At 39.3% G+C, this 14,451-nt stretch overlaps 1 protein-coding gene across 1 annotated transcript in view; it reads right to left on the bottom strand.

Moving 5' to 3' along the window:
- CEP295 (centrosomal protein 295) overlaps positions 1–14,451 on the bottom strand; it is a 49,571-nt gene that overhangs the window by 13,332 nt on the left and 21,788 nt on the right. Inside the window, 5 exon segments of the mRNA XM_045577725.1 lie at positions 2,919–3,062; positions 5,458–5,605; positions 7,404–10,626; positions 10,897–10,994; positions 13,619–13,762. Of these exon segments, the coding sequence (XP_045433681.1) occupies positions 2,919–3,062; positions 5,458–5,605; positions 7,404–10,626; positions 10,897–10,994; positions 13,619–13,762 (3,757 nt within the window).

The raw sequence follows: 14,451 nt of genomic DNA, 5'->3' as shown, positions 1-14,451 counted from the left end.
GAACTGAGAAGAACTACTGACTTTTTGGGTGTCAGAGAGGTTGATAAGAATGTCACAATTTGCCCTAAATGGTTTGGCTCAGTGGATAGAGCGTCAGCCTGTAGACTGAAGAGTCCGGGTTCGATTCCGGTCAAAGACATATACCTTGGTTGCAGGGTCATCCCCAGTAGGGGGAGTGCAGGAGGCAGCTGATCATGTTTCTAACTCTCTATCCCTCTCCCTTCCTCTCTGTAAAAAATAAATTAAAAAAAAAGAAAAGAAAAAAAAAGAATGTAAAAACTTGTATCTCAGTACTCTAAACTGAAGAAAGAAGGCTGAAGGACAGGAGGTGAAGGTTGAGGGAACAGTATAAAGCTTTCCCTTTTAGACATGCAGGCATTATGAAACCTGAAACATGACTCATTAAATTATAGGCATCAATAATAAGAATTTCCCAATACTCATTGTGAATTAGAGAAATATCAATTCCTGAAGCTGTGGTTTGCCAAATAGCACAAAATAGAAGAAAAACTTTCAAAGCCTAGAATAAATAAAATCATTTTTCTAGTATGGCCCCCAGGAGGACATGGGTCAATTCCTGGGCAGGGCACATGCTCAGTTTTCAAGCTCAATCCCCAGTGGGGAGGTGTGCAGGAGGCAGTCGATCGATGATTTTTTCATCATTGATGTTCCGATCTCTCTCTCCCTCCTTCTTTGAAAGCAATAAAAATCTTTTTAAAAAAATCTATATATATAAAAAGCTCATATGCTAAGTGTCCCTCTGCCCATCCAATTGGTTGCTATGACATACACTGATAACCAGGGGGCAGCCATTCAACACAGGAGCTGCGTGGCTGCAGTGACTTGGCAGCAGCAGTTCTCGAGTAATGCACCCCAAAACCAGAGAGGAGGGAGCTGGATTCCTTGCAGGGTAGTGCAATTCTACCTTCAGCCATGGGTTATGTTGTTGCTGAGGCACTGTTGGCCCTGAATCTGATTTACTGCACATTTGCATTTGCGTTCCACATTCTGTACAACAGCAACTTTGTAGAGTGCCCTCTTGTATTCCAGGACCACTAGGGGGATGTCAGAGAGCTGAAGTTGGCCTGATCCCCACAGGCCGGGCCAAGGGATCCCACCTGCCTGAGGGACCCTACTCACTCTGCAGACATCTGGGAGATTGGCTCCAGGGCGGATTGAGACCTTTTTGTCCAGACTCACCTGGCCACCTTCTAATTAATTTCCTTTCAATGTGCACGAATCTGTGCCCTGGGTCAGTGGTAAATAAATAAAACCATGACTCTATGCTGTAAGTTCCATAAGATATAAAAAGAAAGCAGAAAAGGGACTGATTCTTAAGAATTACTCTCGCTCTGACCATCAGCTCAGTGGTTAGAGCATTGACCTGTGCACCGAAAGGTCAAGGGTTCAATTCCAGTCAAGGGCATATACCTAATGTATCTGGATTGCAGGGTTGATTCCCAGCCCTGGTTGGGATGCGAGCAGGAGGCAACTAATCAATATTGCTCTCTCACATTGTTTCTCTCTTCCTATCTGTGCCACTCTCTGTGAAAATCAAAGGAAAAAATACTCTCAGGTGAGGATTACCATATTTTCTGGCGTATAAGACGACCCCCTAATTTTACAGTTAAAACATAGGTTTAGGCCTATATTCGCTGTATAAGACTACCCCCCACTTCCGAGGCAACACCAGTTCTTTTTTTAATAGACATGTTTGTGTTCTAGTAAAAAGCCTGCTCAGATTGGCCAGAGTCAGAGAGGCGGTCTATTAAAAAAAGAACGTGTTGCCTCGGAAGTGGGGGGTAGTCTTATACAGCGAATATAGGCCTAAACCTATGTTTTAACTGTAAAATTAGGGGGTCGTCTTTTACGCCTGGTCATCTTATATGCCGGAAAATACAGTATTTAAAAAACAAAACAAAACAAAAAACTGCTCTCAATCTCTATTTTCTTTAATTCATTTAGCCAGAAACAAAGATAAAATATTTTATGATTAAAGACCAAAATAACTAACACTAATAGAAATACTATCATGTTCCTTTCTATTGACAAAGCTAATTTCTCCCTTAAAAAAGGATTTACTTTGATAAATTTGATCAAGAAAACTATCTGGTGAATTTGAAATCTAAAAATAATCATGAAATTAAAATAGGGCTATTTACTAATTATCTCCAGGAAGAATTTTTTAGATAATGGGATCTAGGAAGAAGTACAGCATAGAAATATACCTAACTCTTCTAACAGCCAGAATTTTAAGCACACCCATCCTATAAAAATATAGGTACAATAAAGGTACTGAAGTAGAAAAGCAACCAGGGAAAAGCGAAAAAAAAAACAAAAAACGAGTCATAGAATAAAGAAACAGGTTTAGAAGGCAGACATGAAAGAAAGCAGAGGAAGCAAGTGTCAGAATATGGGATAGCAAAGAAATTTTGTCTATAGTAAACTGGTTTTCCCCATGTATTAGTACAAGAAAAAAAACCACCACCACCACCAAAACAGTTAACTAATACTACCCCCCCCCATTGATTTTTTTAGAGAAAGTGGAAAAGAGACGGAAAGACAGAGAGAAATAAATGAGAAACACATGCACACGCCCTTATCAGGATCTGGGCTGAGGAGGAGTCTGCAACCGAGGTATGTGCCCTTGACCGGAATCCAACCCAGGACCTTTCGGTCCGCACCAGCTGACATTCTATCCACTGAGCCAAACTAGCTAGGGACCTAACGCCACATTTAAGACCAAATTTTATATACTACTTATACAAATCATTCTTTTATTTTTTATTTTTTATTTATTTATTTATTTATTTTTTTTACCAGAAGTACTCACAACCAGGCTTCTTCGACAAAAAATTAGCATCCTAAAAAACTGTCAAACTATTATAAAACCATATTTTATCAAACCATCTGTTTACCTAGTATAGAAGGTCTGCCGCTTGCTGGTGATTCTACCTCTTGTATCATACTAAGTTCATGTTGGTTCAAGTCCAATCCACATTTAACTTTTGCTACAGGTGGTTTTGAGGCTCTCCTCCCCAGTTCTTTGTTCAGATGCTCACCTATCAAGTCAATGATAAATTTATGACAATCTATTAACATACTACAAAGTTCTCTTTAATCAGCAAGCTGTAGAAAGTGAAAGCAAAGAATAATCCTATCTAATAAGAGCAATATGCAAATTGACCATACCTCTGCTACACCCGCAAGCCACACCCACAAGCTAATCAGGAGTGAATATGCAAATAAACCTAACCAAGATGGCTGAGGCCACAGAGAGCAGGAGATTAGTCTTGGGTTTCCCAGGTGATGGAGGAAGCCAAACTTTCCACCTGCCCTGGCTGGCCCAGGCCTCCGCTTAAGGCTACAAAGTTTCAATTACAGACAGTAAATAAATCCCAACAGAAATGGCTGCAGCCATAGAGTGAGCAGAAGGCTTGGCTTTGCTTCAGACTACAAAGTTTCAATTGTAGAAGATAAATAAATCCCAGATACCAGGGCCTCCGCTTGGGTTGCTGGGGAATTTGGCTGACCTGCAAACCACCACAGGCCCCTCACCCAGGCTGCCCCATGCCCCAAGGGAACCCCTAACCTGAGCTGGGACACCCTTCAGGGCAAACCAGCTGGCCCCCTCCCATGCACCAGGCCTCTATATCTAATTAAAGAGTAATATGCAGATTGACCATCTCCAACACACAAGATGGCTACCTCCATGTGGTCAGAGATCCTGCCCCCATGTGGACACAAGATGGCCACCACAGGATGGCCAGCAGGGGAAGACAGTTGGGAGGGACCAGGCCTGCAGGGGAGGGCAGTTAGGGGTGACCAGGCCTCCAGGGGAGGGCAGTTAGGGGTGACCAGGCCTGCAGGGGAGGGCAGTTAGGGGCAAATAAGCTGGCAGGGGAGCAGTTAGGCATTGATCAGGCTGGCAAGGGTGTGGTTAGGGGGTGATCATACAAGCAGGCAGAAGCGGTTAGGGGTAATCAGGAAGGCAGGCAGGCAAGCAGTTGGGAGCCAGCAGTTCTGGATTGTTGAGAGGGATCCCAGATTGGAGAGGATACAGACTGGGCTGAGGGACATCCCCTCCCCCCCACCCCGCACAAATTTAGTGCACCAGGCCTCTAGTAATTACAATAAAATCCAATTATCGGGTCTAGTAATAATTAAAGTCGTTTTTTAACATTCGTTTAAAATCTTGCTTGGCATTGACTTGTATTGACATAATCTTCAAACACGTGGTATCTACAGAACGTGTGAAGTGCAATTAACAAGTTTTGCTTGAAAAAGTTTTTGTTTGGTTTGGTTTTTGTTGCAAAACTAGGGCTAAGAAGATGGCGGATGAAGAGCATATTCGGCACTGCATGCTTTACGAGTTCCAATTAGGAAGCAAGTGAGGCTGCAAAAAACATCTGTAGTGCTCTTGGTCAAGATGCAGTTAGTGCCAGAAAATGCCAGCGTTGGTTTGAGAAATTTCGTGAGGGAAATTTTTCGTTAGATGACAAGAGTGGTCGAGGCCGTGTGTCCAATTTTGATCAAGAAGCTCTTCAAGCTCTTTTGGTACAAAATCCTCAAATTACCCAACAAGAGCTTGCGACAACTTTAAATTGTTCACAAAAAACAATTTCCAATCAATTGCGTGCACTTGGCAAAGTCCAAAAGTTTGGAAAATGGATTCCTCATGAGTTGACCGACAACAACCGTAATCAAAGAGTCACAATTTGCAGTTCGCTCCTCTCTTGTCAAAACCGTTTGCCGTTTTTAGAGCAAATTGTTACTGGAGATGAAGAATGGGTGCTGTATGTTAATTTGAAAAGGCGGCCTCAATGGTTGGACAAAAATGAGGCTCCGCAGCCCACGCCAAAACCTGACTTGCATGCGAAAAAAGTGATGTTGTGTGTTTGGTGGAATTTTAAAGGAATTCTTCATTATGAACTTTTACCATCTAACCAAACCATTACAAGTGCAGTGTATAGTGCCCAATTGGAAAGGTTAGCCCAAGCTTTAAGAGAAAAAGAACCCGCCCGCGCTGATTAATCGGAAGGGCGTAATTCTTCACCACGATAACGCATGACCGCATACTGCAAGAATCACTGCTGAAAAACTGCGCCAGTTGGAATGGGAAGTTCTCCCTCAACCTGCATATTCTCCTGATATTGCCCCTTCCGATTACCATTTGTTTTGTTCTTTGCAAAACTTTCTTCTTGGAAAAAAATTTAATAATGAAGAATGCCTCAAAAATGCAATGACCGAATTTTTTGCATCAAAATCACAAGAATTTTACAACAGAGGGATTAAAATGCTTCCTGAGCTTTGGGCACAAATAGTAGAAAACAACGGCAACTATATTGTTGATTAAATTTTGTTGTATTGTTTAAATAAATTCGATTTAAAAAAGTATTAGAAAACGACATTAATTATTACTAGACCTAATATCTTACTACTCTGTTTGGTACTTACCTTCTGAAAGCAGCTGATTATCATCAGAGTTGCTCCTGTCCATAGAACTAATATTTTTGTGATCACTTCTTGCTTGGCCTTGAAAATGAGTAGGGCACTCTTTGAGCATCTGGTGTTGTAAGTCATTTTCAAGAGTGTGCTTACTTGTCTGAAACAGTGGACAGATGATGGTGGGGATGGCACAAGATAAGGGATCATGGGAAGCATTCATTAGAATTATAACTCCTTCTTAAATTAGAACCTCAACCAAATACACAGTTCCATCAATCACACTATTACAATTTTTTCCGTAGATAAAAAATAAGAAAGGTATCTAATATTGAAATGATGATATATTTCCATTGGGAAGTATAACCACTCACAGGCTTCAACCTAAAACAGCCTCCATTGTACATTTCAATAAGAGATTTTATTTTCTTTCTATCCCCCTCAGCTTTGTTTTCCTATTACTTTTCCTTTACATGACTAGTAAATCCCTAGAACTCAAATTCTCATAAACTCAACTCAAGCTTCTTTTGAACATCAAAGATTATAAATTCTACTTAGGCTAAATCATAAAATGGACACATTCACATTTAGGAGAATACACTCTTATCTCCCATATAGGGAAACTATGATTTTTTGAGTGACCATGTCAAAGTCTTCTCTATAATTCAGTGACAAGAAGCAGGTCCAGCTGTCCATCAGCCTAAAACCATGCCAGGTATTAATAAAGAGGGGGCTGATTTCAATTCACACACAAATGTCAACAACGTGCTAACAGAAAGCACAAGGTCTGGTATTTGTAGAAGAGAAATTCTAATTGGTTACTTCATAATTTAATCTTCTTATGGTAAATTCAAAATCCTTTATAACAAAAAGTTCAAAACCCTTTATATTGAAGTAACAAAACTTCAAATGACAATCTACACTTTTAAAAGTGTTTGCATATGCCCTAACCAGTTTGGCTCAATGGATAGAGCGTCAGCCTGTAGACTGAAGGGTGCCAGGTTGATTCCTGTCAAGGGCATGTACCTTGGTTGTAGGTACATCACCAGTGGGGGGTGTGCAGGAGGCAGCTGATCAATGTTTCTAATTCTCTATCCCTCACCCTTCCTCTCTATAAGAAATCAGTAAAATATATTAAAAATAAGTAAATAAAAATGTTTGCATTTGCCCTAGCTGGTTTGTCTCAGTGGATAGAGCATCGACCTGCGGACTGAAGGGTCATGGGCTCCATTCCAGTCAAGAGCACAATGCCTGAATTGGGGAATCCATCTATAGTAGGGGCCATGCAGGAGACAGCCAAACAATGATTCTCTCTCATCATTGATGTTTCTGTCTCTCCCCCCCCCTTTCTTCCTCTCTGAAATATATATATATATATATATATATACATATATATATATATATATATACACACACACACACACACACACACACACACACACTTTTTAAAAAAAGTGTTTGCATTTGGTTGTATCAAACTACTGACTGAAATTAGTTGGGCTTCAAATAACTATTAACCTCATAAACACCATGCAAAGTAGTGCTTATGTTTTTTTAATTTTAATTTTTTTTAATATATATTTTATTGATATTTTGCAGAGAGGAAGGGAAAGAGATAAAGAGCTAGAAATGTCAATGAGAGAAACATCGACCAGCTGCCCCCTGCACATCCCCTACCGGAGATGTGCCTGCAACCAATGTATATGCCCTTGACCGGAATCAAACCTGGGACCTTTCAGTCCGCAGACCAACGATCTACCACTGAGCCAAACCGGTTTCGGCATGTGCTTATGTTTTAATTTTCATATTATTTAAGATAGAAAATGAAAGCACTTAAGGTCAAACTGCTTATTCTCAATAACAAAGATCTTATTCAGGCCTAAGATGAAAACATTTAGCTTATCTGAGTTGGGTTAATGTCATTGTTTAATTCTTAGGTACTCAAGTTTAATACATACCTGACTGTCTTTAAGGAAATCCTTCAAGGTCTCTTGGTGTTTCTGTATCTGCTGCTGCAGTGCGGTTTGTCTCTGTACTAGCAGTTCTTTTTGGCTATAATGCATAACTTCTCTTTGTACATCCAACTGCTTCTGAAGTCCCAAGTTATGTTGCTGAGCGAAGTTAGACTGTGAAAAACTTAAAAGTCTACCTTGAAATTCTGGGATCACAGAATTGCTTGAAGAAACTATATGTTCATTTCTGGATGAATCCGATTCACAAATGTCTTTATATTTAACTTCAGCTGAAGGTAGTGAAATAAATGAATGTTCTCTTTCTTTGGGTAGGAGCAAAGAAGGAATAGTATGCGCAGAAGATTCACTTTCAATCAACTTACCTTTTCTGGTTAGAAGTGGTTCCTCCCGGGCCTTCTCATCAGAGTGCACCATTTCCTTTTGCAAGTCCAACTGTGCTGTCAAATGAACTTGCTGAGGCAGACTAGGTTGTGACAAACTTAAAAGCCTATCCTGTGATCTGGTTGGAAAAGACTTCTGGATTCTTTCAGAGTCAACAGGCAGTGCTACTTGGGATAAGGCTAAAGAGGAGCCAACCTGCTCACATGATACCCTTTTATCCAATTTACTTAGTCTTTGCGAAAGCAATTCTTCCTGGGCTTCTTGCCTAAATCGAATGGCTTCCCTTTGTAGATCTAATTGCTGCTGAAGTACCATCAAATCACGATGGTGAGGCTGAATAAAATGCTCAGAGGATAACTTTTCCTCAAATTTATTTTGTCTGGGCAATACAAGTTGAGGTAAAACAGACTGTGGTAAACCCAAAAGATGAGCAGGCAATCTTGGTATTTCAGAATGACTTGAGGAGGCTGTAGTACCACTCTCAGTTGGGCAAGATTCTTGGATCATAACAGATTCAGTTAGAGGTAATGAAGCAAATGAATACTGTTCCCTTAGGGGTAAGAAGAAAGAGGTGTCAGCCTGCTCAGGAGGTATTCCTTCCCTCCGCTCCCTTTGTTCATGTTCTTTCTGGGCTTCCTGTCTAGACTGAATGATGGCTTCCCTTTGTGCAGCTAACTGTTCTTGAAGTGCCTTCAAATTATCTTGTTGAGGCTGGATAAGTTGTGAAATCTTCAAAAGCCTATCTTGCAATTCTGGGATCTGAAAATGGCTTGAAGGAATTTTACCATCCCTCTCTGTTGAAAAAGGTTCCCAGGTTTTACCAGATTCAGAAGGTACTGAAGCAAATGAAAGGTGTCCTAACTGTGGTACAAATGAGGAGGAGCCAGTTTGTTCAGAAGATATATTTCCTTGGGTTTTTTGGCTAACGTGAAGAGCCTCCTCTGTGCCTAGCCATTCTTGGTGTTCCTCCAAATGACCCTGTGAAAATCTCAGAAACCTTTCCTGCAACCTTGGGATCACAGAATGGCTTAAGGAACCTGCACTGTCACTTGACGAAAATTCCCGGCATCTTTCAGATTCAGCTACTTGGGTTAGGGATTCAGAAGAAATTCCTTTTTCAAATTCACTTTGGAGTGCTGTCAAATTTTCTTGCTGTGGCAGGCTACGCTGTGGAGAACTGAAAGACTCATCCTGAAATGTTGGAATTACTGAGTGACTTATGGGAATAGTACTTTCCTTCTCAGACAAATAAGGATTCTCAATTCTTCTGGGCTCTGTTTTAACAGAAGCTTGCAACACAGCTGAACGCTGAGCACCCATTGGTGGGAATGAAGAACTCATCTGTCCAGACTTACTGTCTCTCAAATCCCTTTGTCTGTGTGAAAGTAATTTCATCTGGGCTTCATGCCTCGCCTGAAGAGCATCCCTCTGTGCAGTCAGTTGTTCTTGGAGTAACTTCAAACTATTGTGCAAAGGTAGGAACTGCTGCAGGAAACTCAAAGAGCCGTCCTGAGATTTGGGGATTTCAGATTGATTTGAAAGAAGTCCCTCCTCATTTTTAGATGAACGCTGCTCCCAGATTTTTCCAGACTGAGTACCTGTAGAAACGAATGGAGGAAATGTATGCTGAGCTACCTGCGAGGGGAGAAAAGGTGGCTCAGTCTGTTCAGACCATACTCTTCCACCCTGCTCACCCTGTTTGTGCACATGTAATACTTCTTGGGCTTCCCGCCTGGCCTGCATCCTGTCTCTCTGAATATTTAACTGTTCGTGAAGAAATTTTAATTTTTTTTGCTGTGATAAGATAGACTGTGAAAAACCCAAAAGCCTATCCTGAAGTTGTGGGACCCCAGGATGGCCTGAGGAAACTGCATTGTTATTCTTGGTTGGAGAAAGTTCCTGGATTCTCCCTGATGCAGCTCTGACAGAAGGCAGTGAAGCAAATGAATCCATAGGTACCAATGGATGGAACATAGAGGTGCCGGTTTGCCCTTCTACGTCTTTTTGTTTGCCCGAAAGCAATTGTTCCTGGGCTTCCCGTCTTGACCGGAGAATTTCCTTCTGTAGATCTAACTGCTCTTGGAGAAGCTTCAAATGATCTTTCTGGGCTGTGATGTTCCCTGAGGATGGCAAAGACTTATCCTGCATTTGGCTGATTACAGGGTGGCTTATAGAAACTGTGTCTTTGCTCATTGTTGACAAGGGTTCCTGGATTTTTCCAAATTCAACTTTAGTAGGCAGAGATACAAAAGAATGCTCAGCTAACAGAGGTAGGAATGAAGAAGGTTCCCTTGGCTTAGATGATGTATTTTCATTGTTCTCTGAGAACATTTGCTGGGAGTCTGAAGTCCCAGCTACTTCATTAGCATGCTGCAGTATCAGTGGCCTATCTTGTGATAAAGTCCTTGAATGTATATGAGAATCTTTAGGAACTGATTTATAGTCTCTCTGCTGTGTTTCAGTCTGTGAAAATTGCTTTGTCTGTTCTTGTGATCCCAAACATTTCTTCGCTAAAGCATCTGTTTCTGTTTTCCCTACCTGTCTTTGTGGAAAGTAATTTTGCCTTGGAACCTGAAAATAATCTTGTTCTAATTGGGGGATCTGTTTGGTTTGTATAGGTTCATATTTGTTAGGGCTCAATTTGGGTCTCTGACCTTGATCCCAAAGTTCTGATATAATAGTGGGTCTTTCATATTTCCGTGGTGGGACTGATACAACCGAATCAGATATTGATGATGCTTCTGGCATGGATGGATGCTTTCCTTTTAACATAGTCTGATATTGGAGTAATTGTTTCCTGGCTGTTTCAACAGATTGTCTATGAAGCCTACCAAAAATGAACACAAAAACAAAACAAATAAATATTATTCTTTTTTGATTAAAAAAATGCTCCATATTCTCAAGTGTCTATACATTAAATTCAATAACAAACTAAGATGGCCAGAATCATGCAGGAAAAGGAACAATGTTAACACTGCCCGTAGAGAAATCTATATGCTATAAGTTTAAGGGAATCCCAATCAGATCTTTATATAAACAATAAACCCTGAAGGTGTAGCCACACACTATAACACATGAATTGTACCCTCGCTAATACCTCTTTTGTTGTAAAAGCTGATGTTGATAGTTGCGAATCATCTGCCTATGACTCTCTTCATCAGTACTTATCGTGCATGATGCTTGAGAAGTGCCAACCTAATAAAAGACAAAGCTACAAATTAAAAGGCAAACCCAGAAACAAGTACTAAACTGAAGTTCTATAATTAACTTCATATAGTTTTATTATTACTTTTTAAAATAAAAGACTGGCACTTCCACTATTAAAAAACAAAGTCATTTACCATTTTCTTTTAGTATCAAACAAGTCCAAGAACTCAACATACCCATTACATACAAATTACGGTCACACACACTGACACCCTCTAGAACAGTGGCTCTCAACCTTTCTAATGCCACAACCCTTTAATACAGTTCCTTAAGTTGTGGTGATCCCCAACCATACAATTTTTCCTGCTACTTTGTAACTGCAATTTTGCTACGGTTATGAATCATAATGTAAATATCTGTATTTTCCAATGGTCCTAGGCTAACAGTTCTCAGAATGGCCTAAGACCATTGGAAAACACAAATATTTACATGATTCATAACAGTAGCAAAATTACAGTTATGAAGTAGCAACAAAAATAGTTTTATGGTTGGAGGTTACCACAACATGAGGAACTGAATTAAAGGGTTGCGGCATTAGAAAGGTTGAGAACCACTGTTCTAGAAGCTGAAAGTGTTTACCAGGTTTGCATAAACATATATATGAGCTTATATATACAACTTTGTGTATATATATATATATATATATATATATATATATATATGATTAAAAGAAAGAAATTATCAAATAAGAATCAGAAATGCATTTTGCTTTTCTGAAAGCTATGATTTCTTATACCATATGCCTTCCATTTTGCAGACATTGATTTAAAAGACTTTAAATTTAATGGACCAAGTTTCCAATCTGTATGTCATATGTAAAAATTAAAACCTTGTTAATTTTTTGCCGAAATCGGTTTGGCTCAGTGGATAGAGCATCGGACGGGGGACTGAAAGGTCCCAGGTTTGATTCTGGTCAAGGGCATGTACCTTGGTTGTGGGCACATCCTCAGTCGGGGGTGTGCAAGAGGCAGCTAATCGATGCTTCTAACTCTCTATCCTTCTCTCTTCCTCTCAGTCAAAAATCAATAAAATATATTTTAAAAAAAACCTTGTTAATTTTTAAATGCTTTAAATCAAATTTGCTTATAAACAAAGTTTACTTTTTGTTATTAATTCAATGTTATTTTTAACAAATTTTTGCAAATATGCAATATGTTGGAAAAACACTAATAATTTTGTCGACATAAATACAAATTATATAACACTAACTATAGTCTACATATTTAAATCCAGGAGACACTGCTCAAAACAATATTCAACAAATGACTGGCACATGACCATACCACTTCTCTCGCTGTAACTCAAGCATATCAAACTCACAGCCCATGGGCAGCATGCAGCCACAACAAATATTTTTTCAGCAAAGCCAATGTAACGATATTTAGGAAATGTTTTAATAAAAATTTCGTAACTTAATTTTTATAATATCCTGTTATACATAATTATTAATAATGAACTACAGCCGAAACCAGTTTGGCTCAGTGGATAGAGCGTCAGCCTGCAGACTACAGGGTCCTAGGTTTGATTCTAGTCAAGGGTATGTACCTTGGTTGCGGGCACATTCCCAGTAGGGGGTGTGCAGGAGGCAGCTGGTCGATGTCTCTCTCTCATCGATGTTTCTAGCTCTCTATCCCTCTCCCTTCCTCTCTGTAAAAAATCAATAAAAATATATATATATTTTTAAAAATTAAAAAAAAAAAATGAACTACAACATTCGCTAATGACTGATTACTGTAATCATGCTGCATTCATTTCCCTTATGTGCCTTATGCGCAGGCATACCATTTCTCTCCACTAATACTAGCAGCAAATATTTTAGCAGCCTATGGTCACTCATTACATTAATCTTGGACTGACTTGTTTGGTGAGCACAATAGGAAATAGTTTGCTTTCAGAGAACAAAAAAAATAGGTTTATTTGCATTATGCTTATTGATTTGTGTAGTTAATGTCTGGGAAGTTAAAGTTCAAGAAAAAATATTAATTTTTATTAAAATGTTCTATTACTTTTTGCTAATGATTACTCATTTATTTCAGCCCTTTGTATTCGGTATGTCTCTATTGAAATAAACCTACATTTCTATGAAAATTGAAGCTATTGCTTTTTTTCGGCCCACATGAACTTAAACGTTGCTTATTTGGCTCATGTTAGCCTTTGAGTTTGACACACTTGCTGTAACTGGTTCTGTTGTCTTATGGGGTAACTTTCTGTAGCAGTTTAAATGCAGGTGGCCTCCAATGTTCCCGCATGTGCTAAGCCACACACCAGCCATGTGCATTTGTTTACTTGAGGTGACTGGTGAATGCATGCAATTTACTAGCTCTTTCCAGTTTAAATTTAAAATTACAGTTTTACACATAGAAAACTTTTCTGTGAAATTAAACTTCTCATACATGATTTAATTACAGAAACGTGTCTAATAAGTAAAAACAGGTAAAATAACTAATTTGTTAAATTTCTAACATATGCATTGGGAAAACCTACTTTATTATATAACTACTTTCGGCTTTAACAGACACCCCTTCCCCGAATTAGTCCGTTATATTGAGATTTTATTGTATTTCCTTATCCCCCAGTGGTCTACGTAGGGATGAGATTTCCCTGTATCCTACCTCAGTCTCAGTCTCATGAGTTTTTTTTCTTTTTTCTTCTTCCAACTGAGCCCTGAAGCAATCAGTTTCTAATCTTAACCTCTGTTGTTCAATTTGTTCAAGTAATTCCAATTGCTTTTGCTTCTGCTCTTCTATTTCCATTATCTAGGTAAAAAGGAAAAACACAAAACTATGGCTCTATTAACAACAAACTCACACAAAAGAAAAGTTTATAGTATGAATTACATTGAAAAGAAACAGGTATTTTCACCAATAGTACCAATTATCCATGAAGATTACCTGCTATTGTTCTGCTGTTGTGTGTGTGAGTGTGTGTGTGTGTGTGGAAGAGGAGGGCAGGGGTAGGGAAGCGGGGGGCAAGAGGTAGGGAAGTGAGTGAACAATGGGAAAAGGGGGAAAGGAGAAAAAGAAAATTTTTTTTAAAAAGAGGCAGGAAGAAAACAACAACACATTATTTCTACTTCCTGGAAGCATAGGGAAGCCTTGATCATCACTGAAGTCCCACCTCCATAGAAATAGCAAACAATGCTTGGCCAAATTCCGTGTTCACATCTTTAATTTTACAATGTACTAAGTAAGAAATGACAAAGAAATTAAATGTCAAGGCCTCCCCAAACACTTTGATTTCTAAGACATACCCATAGAAGAATGCAGTTACTTAGAACCCAAGTAGTAATACAATGAGAAACATTGTCAGGCATGAAGCAGACTTGGTCAATGCACATGGATGACACCTGAACTTTAATATTACACCAATATACACACAGATCCGAGTAAAAAGAACATATGTCAGAGTGACCAAGTTTCTGGTTGCTTGCTAAATCCAGCATCTA

This window comes from Pipistrellus kuhlii, unplaced genomic scaffold (genome assembly GCF_014108245.1).
Source record: "Pipistrellus kuhlii isolate mPipKuh1 unplaced genomic scaffold, mPipKuh1.p scaffold_m20_p_9, whole genome shotgun sequence".
Lineage (NCBI taxonomy): Eukaryota > Metazoa > Chordata > Mammalia > Chiroptera > Vespertilionidae > Pipistrellus > Pipistrellus kuhlii.
The sequence above is the reverse complement of the archived record's forward strand: the minus strand, read 5'-3'. Positions and strand labels throughout refer to the sequence as shown.